The sequence below is a fragment of the Limulus polyphemus genome, unplaced genomic scaffold, assembly GCF_000517525.1.
Source record: "Limulus polyphemus unplaced genomic scaffold, Limulus_polyphemus-2.1.2 Scaffold1273, whole genome shotgun sequence".
Lineage (NCBI taxonomy): Eukaryota > Metazoa > Arthropoda > Merostomata > Xiphosura > Limulidae > Limulus > Limulus polyphemus.
This window is the reverse complement of record NW_013666883.1, coordinates 204,107-215,979: the sequence shown is the minus strand read 5'-3', so window position 1 is coordinate 215,979 and position 11,873 is coordinate 204,107. Positions and strand designations below refer to the sequence as shown.

The following is an 11,873-nucleotide window of genomic DNA, read 5'->3' as shown; positions in this document are numbered from 1 at the left end:
TAATTAATTAACTACTAACTAACACACTTACGTTGTCACTTACTTATAGTTGTAGTAGTATATATATATATATATATATATATATATATATATATAAAAACAACAACATTGAACAGTTATATGCTACTCAGGTTGGCTATTTCAAAAAGTAATTATTTTTTGCTTCTACTTACTTCCCAGAACCAATGTTTGCATTTAACTTGCATTAACCTAAAACTGAAATGTCAAAACATGATTAAAAAAAAACAGAAGGTTGTGTTCTGAATAAATACTGAATAAGTTTCACTGAAAGTAAAAAAGGATACCAGTCTTTTGAACTTTATACAAATAGAACAGTTTGTGTGCTATCTAGATGAATGTAACTTAATCCTGCATACTCACAAGAGTGCTAAATGGACACTATGGTGTACTATAATATGTAAAATTCATCATGCTTAAAAAAAAGTTCAGCATATTTATTAATAAAGCCAATGTCATACTGATGTTTTTCTGTCAAATGTTTGAAAGAAGAAAAAATTGCTGTCTGTATAATATCCTGGTACTATACAGGAATTAACAAATAGCAGTTTTTTAAAACTAAGGTACATTTTTAGTAATGACAGAAAAATCATCTTTAAGATGAATAATATTTACTTTTTGAGCTCAAAGGAGAGTTAACCACATCAATAAACTACAGACTTACAGATTCTTGACCTACCTTTTCTTTGACTAAAGGTCCCCATTTAGGGTCAACATCAAACATTGGATTCTTTTCTAACCACTCAGATAGATGCTTAAGAGGTGGAGCTTTACTACCAGTGATCTGTGAAGAGATGAATAATAAAAAAGGAACATAATTTCTCCCTCAGAATGTTTTTTCATTACGCAATGCAACGATAGTGCTAACTATCTGTACTTTGTTTTAAATACTCTACATACCATCTAAACATGTTTCTTACAAAATAGTTGCAATTAATCAAAATAGTGTCTTAAAGTAAAACACAAAAATATTCAAAATTTCTTTTTTACAATAAAACAAAATGAAAATATAATGCCAACCCAATTAATAAGCCATGTAGATCTACTTATTATTTCATCATTTAATACTGTTTCAGCTTAACCCAATCTGCCCAGGCATCATTTACTGTGCATGTCACAAGGTTTTAGTGGTTTACATTCAAAATTTTATTAAACTACTTATTGTACCACCTATATTAGCACAGCTAACTCCCTCTGCTATTCCTGCTCAATCCTTACTTTTGAGAATTGGCAGGCTCTAAAAGAAGAACATCAGCCATGGGGAGGAAGGGTGGGAAGTGTGAGTAATCAGAAATGCATTTTCAGCATAAGAAGAATGTTAACTTCCAATTTTATAGCACAAAATCTTAGCTAATAATCCATATTTTAATAGTATACAAGTTTTAAGTTCTTAATTTTATAAGGCAATATTTAAAAAAAATCCTAAATTTCCCCTAGTGTGAAAAATTTTCTATAGGCATCCAATCTTCTCTATTTTATTCACCACCCCTTCCAAGTACAAAATTTAATGTAAATTACTCACTATATACTCAGACAAACCATAATTTTTATAGCTTTCAATTTTGTTTGGTTACAGAGCCATCAAACAGAAAATTAGACCCCTCTTGACACAACTACTTGTAACATCCTTTCAGGATTTGTTAATAGTTCTTTCTTACGTTTAATTATATATCATCTATTACCAATAGAAAGCCAAGGTTTTCATCTATCAAAAGACATATTACATTACATTGTGTTCTAAACAGACAACTCAATTTCTTTTTTAGTATAAGCTTCATTCCCATGGGAACGATAATGACCAGCTTGGATGAATTTGTAACGGCTCTTTTCGCACAGGTAGAAAGCCAGAAAATTTGTGATAGAGGAATTTGTTTGTCTACTTTTTGCATGTTATTATTCTATGTTCTTTGGTGCATTATTTAATCAAATAAAAATTATTTTGTGCATTTACTACCATTAGCATAAAAAAAGTAGAGTTGAGTTTCATTGGCAGTTGACAGCAAAAAAAAAGTAAAAATGTAAAAATATGGACCTCTTTACAATTTGAAGTCATTTTAGAAAGAAAAAGAGGGTAATTTAGATTTATCGCTTTTTTTTGTGGTTATAAGGTTGGTCAAATTGACCAACTTTGAATAGAGTTAGGGTAAAGAAAATAGCAGATAAAATATAAAGTTTTACTGAAAACAAATATTTGAAATGTATTTAGGTTTTAGAGAATACACAAATGAAATTTGAGATTTTTGAGATGAAGAAAAGTATTTTTAATCTTAACACAAAAATCACTTTGCATACGAACTATTAAGAAATACACAATATATTCACAAACAAATCTTTTTTTTAGTTTATCAAAAATAATTCACTCAAAAATATTATTTTTTGGATATGAAAGACTTGTAATGTTTACTGAAAGACTGACAAATTTTGTGAAGATACACATATTATATTAAAAGTTAGTAGTATCAAATCTGTAAAGACTTTGAAGGAGTACAAAGAGGTCATGTGGTTGGTCAAATTGACCAATTACTATTTTTTACAAAAACAACAAACCTTTTTTCCAGTAACTCTGTTAACAACAGACACATTCTCTTCCCCAGTAAGTTTCATAGGGTCCAATCTAGATGGATCCAGACGTGGACGACGGCCACGTCTTCGTCCTTCTGGAAGCTCTAGTAGTTCAGTCTGAAAAAAAAAAAAGTTTTATTAAACTACTCTAGTTATCCACAGACCTATAAATCAAGGTGATAATCCATTCTCATTATAAATCAGTTCTATATTACAGAATTATTCCACACTAAAACTGAAATATTTTTACAATGTTGAATTTAAAATGAATATAAAAACACAATGAAAATTTTGAAACTAATATCTGAAGTGAATATGGAAGGATAATAAAAAATTTTCACACATGATGTGTTACACATTAGAGTAAAAAACAGTGGTTTCAAAGAGTGAAAAGATAAATAGTCAAATCACAGAAGGCTTACATGGGGTGGCATATTGGATAATGGACTAAAAGCCATAGCAGCAGCCGCAGCAGCAGCCAAGTTAGGGTTAGAAGCAATCAGTTCAGGATGTTCATCCATCCATTTCTTTAGATCCTGTCGTACTGCTGCAGCTTGTTCTGCTAATGAGATATTACTGGAGTGCCCAGAGCTTTCATCTGCTTTGGAGCGTATGGGAGATGAATCTGGAAAAATTTATTCATTTTTAGGTTTGGGTCAGAAAATCTGTGCTCAAACACTAGTGAAAAAAATATGCAATACAATTATTTTGAAAATAATTATTCTTTTGCATTCTTACTTTTGATTGCCTCCTACGTAAATTCAGAAATCTGATTTGTTATACTTTTATTCCACATATGATTAATTCTACAGTAAAATTTGTTTTTATGCTTGTTTCTTAACAGGTTAATATTCCTTACATATCAACTAACCTTCTGTCAAAAAAAATTCCATTCACAATAATTTTAACAATATTATAATAATTCTTATTTTTTTTATCTGCTAGTTTCAAGTTTTCATCCTTTATACACTTAAGAAGACATAACAATTTTAATACCTAGCTATAGGCCTCTTAAACTCCAAACAGGTTAAGTTATAAAGTGATTTTTTTTCAGTGCTAACTGCGTTTGCACTATCTGTTAAAAACACCCATTCAAGATAGACAAACTCTACAATGTAAACATATGACTGACCAAACATGACATTCTAAATTAATCACATTAAATAAAGTACATGCAATAACAACTCAAAAGTCACCAACATCATAATAAAGAAGTGGAAATTGTATTTATAAAACACCTATGTCCCCACTTTGATCTTAACCTTCATAAGCTAATCAGGTCTATAACTTTGTACGCAATACCTGTTGTATATGTTTGGTCAAAATTCATCCATCCAAAGATGAGATATACTGTCTACAACATCAGGAGAGATGGACAGGGGCAAACCAATATTCCCCCTTACTGCTTCACACAATAGTAATTCTTTGGTCAGGTTTATATTACATACAAAACATTTGTTGTTGCAAACTAGCTATTTAACAAGTCAGAAAACTATTTTGGAAACCCACCTTTTTTCACCCTGGAACTTCCTGATGACTCGGTGTTATGAGGATGAACAGAAGATAGTAATGACGATGACAAACCAACATTTAAAGTACGGTTTCTAAGATGCCAGTCCTGCTCGTCTGACTGTAATTAATGACAAATTAACATTTCATAGAATATTTCTGAAGCTAAATTTTTTGGGATAATTTTTGAATACTACTTGAAACAGATAAAATTCTAGTGTTATTACACACACACACATTTTTTGTGATACCAGTGAATATCTGATTCAAAATACAACTGGAGACACAAATAAGGTTTACCTCTTTTGATAATATATTGTACTTCATTAATCCTTACATTCATAAACACATTTCTTTTGGAGAATTTAGAGGAATTGTTGTTTGAGAACTCATTAATAACAGTTGTATTCTAAACTGTTTTTTCCATATTATTATCTTCTTCAGTTCTTTACAGAATGACATTTTAAAATGAAAGTACAATGCACATCCATTCAAAGCATTTATTAAGAATAAATACATTCTTCTTTTACTAATGGCATAAATGTACAGTCTTCAGATGATAATCTAAAACCTAATGATTCAATGCATCTTTCAACAGTTAAATTTAAGACTTTTGGAAACTGACAAAGTATACTGTACATTGCCAAAATACACACTTTTTTTTTCTCTCTATTGTACTTGGGACAAATATTGCTTTTGTTAATCTGACAAAATATTAAAAGTGTTTCACTGGCTGAAAGTTGATTGTTTCACAGAGCAAAAAAACAAAAAAAACAACAAAAAACAACTCATTCTCCAAAACTATATTACCTACAGTTTGTATAATGATGTGATAAACTCCAATTTAATAAACAATTATTTTTCAAACTATCATTTAATTAAATTTTTTTCTTCTGAACTCATGCAGGGGAAAGTGAAGTAAATTGGTCTTCTTTGGTATAATGACTATCCTTATATATCATTAGTTATGAAATGTTGCTATCTAGAATGAATTATATTTATGCTATAATATAACACTGGAAAATAATCACACTGTAACATTATTTTTTTGTTTTTTATGGCTTTGATCTAAACTAAGGGTTTAGAAGTTTTCATGGTTTCAAAGTGCACACATATATCAGGGATTTTCTCTTTGCTGAATTCAAACAATAAGTAATTATGGACAGCCAAATATGCTGTAAAAGAAACTGTTCAAGTTTGCCATTTTTTTTTATAATGGGTGATTGTTTTATAATAAATGGCTGAGGGTAAGGTGGCCCCAGTTTTATGACCTGTGACTTTTTTTATGGTGAGTGGCCATTTTTCACCACACTAGTACACCCATTCTTTTACATCATTGCCCTAGATAATTTACCACTTGTGCATGATCCTCCATGTTCCCAATCCTTGCCAAAAGCATTTAAAGGTTGATATAAGTGGTTTAAATGCAGTTTCTAATTGCAACATTTATTTAAATCTAGCAGAAACCTGCAATACATTTGCGGCCAAATTAGTATCTTTATTGGAACAGTACTTCTTTAAATACAGGATTTCTAGTGTAATACAAAAGAATTCTAGTAACAGACACTAAAATCTGCAAGTCCACTTGCCTTAGTCCAAACGTTAGTTAAGCCTTTATTAAGTACAGCCTATATTCAATAAATAAAGAGATAAATTAACACTGTAACTTGCATAAATTTTTTGCTTTAATTCAGTTACGGCTCAACCTTACTGCACTTAATACTATCAATAAATAATCCCCTAATATTATTCTACGACCTAATGTTAGACCTTTTGAAAAACGTTGATAGGCTTTTAATATGTTGTATAAAATGTATATTTATGAACTCAACAATTTAACAAAGATACGTTTCAAATTGCAAAACAGGTGCAATTTTTTATACATTTTAGTCCAAATATATCTTTAATTTTTGATCAGTCTTAGACTACTCGCTTCTAATTGACAGGAAGCCAAACTACTTAAATTATGTAATAAGTTGCTATGACCTAACTGAGTGACCGAGAGACACAGACAGACAGATACACACTGTATTTTATAGTATTAGATTGCAGTTATGAGTTAGATGGGAGCCATTTTACCTTATCTCGGAAGTTTGTTTTATCCAACTTATACGTCAAATGGCTCCCGACCACACTAACTCAAGTGTTTTCAATATCTCAAAAACGTTAATGCCAGTCATGGTTTTCACTAGAAATTATATGTATAATGCATAAGGGTTTCTTTTAAGACCTTTTGCTTTTTCATGACAGCCATCTTAATTCATGAAAACTGAATTCAAAATTAATGTGGCTGTCTTACCATACATTCCCCTACAGTGATTAGAATTTAACTTGAAAAATAAGCTTCTCAAGTCTAAAAAAATTAATTCATAACTTTCACATCCCTGAATAACCCCATCTTGAAAGTGGTATTCCCAATGGAAAAATATATTAACCCTTTAAACACAGGCAGATAGAATAACCATCCACTCAACTAGGAAGGATGTTTACGGTATTTTGTACACAAAGAATGACATCATTCTAATTATGTCTTTCTGATAAAAACATTATTTATCTATAGTAGTTATATGCACTCAGATTGTTAAAACAATTTGAGTGCAAGGTGATTTTCATTTTAAGTATAAAAATACTTTTCTTCATCATATATTTTTCATACTTCATTTGCATAAACTCTAGAAGCTCATAAACGAATATCACGAGTTTTTTAAAGTAAATGTTCATATATTTTATTTTTCATTTTCTTTAACTTGTTACTAAATAGCCATTATCATCAACCTACAATACAACGGAATGATTAAAATTAGGACATAAAAAAAAACATCCCTTTTAATTTTTTGTAGAATATATTTAAAGATATTTTGCTTATAATTGTAATTTTAGGTCTTTCCCTTTTCACATATAGTTAATTTTTAATATTTTCTTTTCTATTCTTGTCCTTTACCACTTATTATTCATCTCGACACAAGTCAATGGTGCCCTTGAGGCATATTACAGTTTTGTTTAGCGTGTAATATCTTAAGCCTTGAGAATGGATGCAAAGTATGATGTATATTTCAAAAATGATTAAACCTTTTAATTATGCATTTCAAAACAAACCTAATATATAAGAGTAAGACCTAACTACAATTTAAACTGTATCTCTAACTATAACATATTTAGGTAAGAAAGAACTGTAAGTGCTATAGTCAATCAACTAGCCAAAAATATTAGTCAGTTAGATGTACTCTGTGACAACAAGTTGATGCCAATTTCAAATTAACCACTGTTAGATTATATCGTACAACAAGCTCTTTCTAATGTTTATACACGTGTATGTAACATCTACATGGAAACTCTACAGCTCAAATAAATATGATGAAGGTGGGCATGGCAACTGTCAGGAGTTGAACAAAATTATTACTTGTTTCACCTGTATACATTCAGAGAACTTTGAAACGAACGAGTCATAAGGTTATGTAAGCATCTTATTGTCTAGGTGTACCTCTACTCAATTGCCATTGTATTATTGAAGATACAGAGAATCAAGGTAGAGAATTTTCAAAGCTTGTTGGTCACATAACATCTATGTTTAAGTAGCTTATTTAAAGGTTTCTTTATAAATAATGGACTTAAAACTTAGATAACATAAAACTTTGAATCATAACATATGTATAATGTTAATTTAATTCACGTACATAGATATTAAAGGTGTTTAATTAAATTTTGAATGTAACAGTGACTTAAACAGAAAAGTATTTAAAAGCGGTATCCTTCATGAAAGGGTTAACTGAATACATTACTCTTGTTTGTCATACTTATCTCTGTACATAAATAATGAGACTGATATAATTTTTCTCATTTAGAATTAATCACCAACAACCAAAAGCAAGTTAGTAACTATGCAGAAAAACATTTAGGTGCAAATTAAAACCAAATCACAGTTTACAGGTTTATATCATTCAATATTATACAATATAGTTACCTTAATTTACTCAATTATTTTTGGAATCAATGTACAGAGAAAAACACAAAGCTTTTTGCATAAATTCAAAGGTTTCGAAGTTGATATTAGCATTTACATCAATGGCATTTTTCACTTGATCAGACTATACAAAGTTACTGTCAAGTATTAATACACACTAAAGAGCCATAGCAATATCAGTATAATTACTGAAGTACATGAATAAATGGTGAAAAGGTCAGGAATAAAACTACAGTACTTATTCTAATAAGCTATATCACACAGAATTTTGCACACATAAAACACACAGAAGGAATGAGAAAATTTCATAAATAAGAAGTAAAATTCATGCATCAATTGAGATTTAGGAGAAATGCAACCCCATCTGTTCTCAATAACTAAACCTCAAATTTTAAAAAGTTATACTTTCCTCTCTACTACGATTACTGTATTTAAAATGATAATTATAATTATCTAAATTTGTTATGGCAATATCACTTATTTGAGTTATAATACCATGAAATGATTATGTAGACCATACATGCTGTTTAGAAACATTCTGTAATAATACCTTATGAACAATAAAATAACTTAATATTTAAGTTTCACAAACGAGAAATGGCAAACTTCAGATCACGGGATAACAATTTCTTTTCTATTTCATTTGAAGTATGATCAGCAAAATGAGATATAACATCATTAGAAATGTCTCAATAATTATAATCATTGCATCCAAGTTTGCTGTCGACCATCATAAGGATCATCAGCTTGCTTTATTGGACACTTTTATACATGACAATGAAGGCAAATTTGAAAGTGAAGTTTCTCATAAAGACATTTACAGGTCCATATTTTTATTTAAATAGTTTTATCACATCACTGGGGGTGCAAGCCAGCACAACTCGGTGCCGGTCCAAAGCCCGGATAAATGGGGATGGTTGACGTCAGGAAGGGCATCCGGCCGTAAAAACCCTGCCAAAACCAAATGACAGTTCATTTGAATGTAGTCTCGGAAAATGCCATGGCATCCCCTGAATGCGATGCGCAGGGATCTCGCCTGACCCATGTGAGAAGTGAGCGAGGGCTACCACGTCAAGGACGGGCGCGGCCAAAGAAGTAAGTCCAAAATCTAAGAGTTGGAATGCTGAACATAAAAAGCATGACAGGAAGGGGTAGAGAGCTGGCAGATCTGATGGAGAGAAGAAAGGTGGGAGGGTTGTGTGTGCAGGAGACGAGGTGGGGTGGGGGGGACAAGTCGAGGGACATTGGTGCAGGATGTAAGCTCATCTACAGGGGAGTAAACGCCCAAGGGCGGAACGGTGTAGGCATTGTACTGGACAATAAGTGGAGGGAGGATTTTGGTGAGCGTGGGAAGGAGGAGCGATAGGATAATGAGTTGGGAGTTGGAAGTGCGGTTCTAAATATGGTTTGCACATACGCTCCACAAGTGGGATGTACTGAGGAAGAGTTCTGGAGACATCTGGACGAAGAAATAGAGTCGATACTGCAGGAGGAAAGAGTGTTTCTGGGAGGGGACTTGAATGGGCACATCAAAGCAGAAAGAGGGGTACTGCCCAGGGTACACGGTGGATGGGGTGTAGAAGGGAGAAACAGGGAAAAAAGAAGAAAAAAAGAAATAGAGTCGATACTGCAGGAGGAAAGAGTGTTTCTGGGAGGGGACTTGAATGGGCACATCAAAGCAGAAAGAGGGGTACTGCCCAGGGTACACGGTGGATGGGGTGTAGAAGGGAGAAACAGGGAAAAAAGAAGAAAAAAAAGAAATAGCGACCCCGTATAGATACGGGAAAAGCTACAGAAGAAGAAGATCACATTACTGGTGAAAAAAAATTCAAGATTTTGGTTCTTTGTGCTTATGTGATTTCTAGCATATTTGAATATCTGCATAAGGAACTAGATAAAATATTTTGTATTGAAAAATGGTTTTCCAGTCAATTCTGTTGATAACATCATACAAGAATATTCAGAAACAGTTAAAAAACACATCTATAATGTACCAAAAAATTACATAAGCATTTTCATAGAACTTAATCCCTAATACATTTACATGTAATTTTTAGACCAGAATGAAGATGCAAGTTTTTTTGGATTTAAGGACAAAATATTCTCTAATAGCATCAAAAGTAGTTTATGAATTTAAGTGTCCTAAATGCAGCTCTAGGTATACTGACTCTACTACTTAATAACTAAAAACAAGTCTAGTACAAATGATCATGTTCTGTGAGGCTGTGATATAGTAACACACTCATCTATGTTTAAGATTCTGTCTAAATGTAACAATCAGAGAAAGCTTTGCTTCAAAGAAATATTGTTAGTTCAAAAACTATGGCCTGAACTGAATGTAACTAGTTCATTGTTAAAAATATAATTGTGTGTCTTTTGGTATGAGTTAACAACAGAATAGAATGGCAAAAGTTTTTTTAAGTTTTCTTTTTACCTTTACTCTGAAGAAGTATGAAAGCTAGTAAGATTAATAAATTAGAGTCCCTTAATTACTTCCTACCCCTAAATTGTTTAATGTTAAGAAGGCAGTGGATTTTGGTCTTTAGTTTTAGTTTGTCTTGTCTATTTAAGTGGTGGCACTGGGATTTGCAGCATGTTAAATTGTAGTATGATTTTTATTTTACTGCAAAACAGGAGTGTACAATTTTGTATTCCTAGTCCTGCTCAAAGTATTAATGTAAAAACTGTAATAATGTTTGTTTAAGTGGGTGAGTAATATGTTCAAAAAACTTAAGTCTTTATACCTTTTAGCATTGAAATGTTTCATTGCTTTTCATAGTGTGGTTTATCATTTTGTCAACCTTAAAATCTGTTATTATTTTAATTTCCTAACAATGAATACTGTAAAACAGCAATATGGATATTCAACTTTATCTCACGTACAGAAAACAGAAACAGTATGTTAAATATTGAAAAAAATCAATTAATTTTAAAATTTCAAGTACAGTTTCATATTTATTTTTAGCCTTACTATTAATGATGTTTATCATTCAAAACAATATCCATAAATTGAAATGGTAAAGAAACTAAGAAATTTTAAAGACTTACAAGACTATTAAACATAAATATGAATTTTAAAGAAACAAATTAGTAATACTGATTATACCTACACAAGTAATTGGATTTTAACTCAAAATGATTTTTCTTAAATGTAGATAAAAACAATTGGACATATTATGTCAATTGATAAGACAACAAATTTGAAATATTTTTGGAGATCATCTCATGAAGTTATATTTAACTTTTCTGATTATACTCTAAATGAAGTAGATAAGAAAGAGTTATCCAACAGTCTGAAGTTTGCCTTACTCCTGTTGAAACTTAAAATATGAAATTTATCTTCTACTACTTAATCAATTATCTTATGATACTAATTGATTGTCATAGTTTATTGATCATTTGAGTTAACTGCCAAGCTCTAACTGCAGATGACTCCTAACAAAATCTTAATTTATAGTACATTGTTAAATAAAGACAGCTAATAATTAAACATATTGTAGCATACTCTTAACAAAAAATAACATTTTCCCTACTTATTTATCCTTTTTCGTTTTTGAAAATTATAAATGTAAATCACATTGAGCTTTCATTTCCTGATTAAGTTCTAGAAAGTAGCATGCTAGTCATGCATAAAATGTTAGTAAACAAAACATTTCCAGCATAATGAAAATAATATGTCTAGTAATAATTAGCTTAATTAAACCTCAAAATTATAATTTAGTTTTTCTTACATAAACTCTTATCATACTATTACTGATATATATATATATGTGTGTGTGTGTGTGTGTGTGTGTGTGTGTGTGTGTGTGTGTGTGTGTGTGTG

At 30.9% G+C, this 11,873-nt stretch overlaps 1 protein-coding gene across 5 annotated transcripts in view; it reads right to left on the bottom strand.

Moving 5' to 3' along the window:
• Nucleotides 1-11,873, bottom strand: part of LOC106462876 (chromodomain-helicase-DNA-binding protein 7-like) — a 167,453-nt gene that overhangs the window by 17,451 nt on the left and 138,129 nt on the right. For all 5 annotated transcript variants that reach the window (XM_022390278.1, XM_022390280.1, XM_013922841.2 and 2 more), the window contains 4 exons: nt 4,090-4,210; nt 3,003-3,205; nt 2,566-2,697; nt 698-802 (listed from right to left, as the gene is read on the bottom strand). In XM_022390278.1, coding sequence (XP_022245986.1) covers nt 698-802; nt 2,566-2,697; nt 3,003-3,205; nt 4,090-4,210 — 561 coding nt within the window. The remainder of the gene's footprint in view (nt 1-697; nt 803-2,565; nt 2,698-3,002; nt 3,206-4,089; nt 4,211-11,873) is intronic.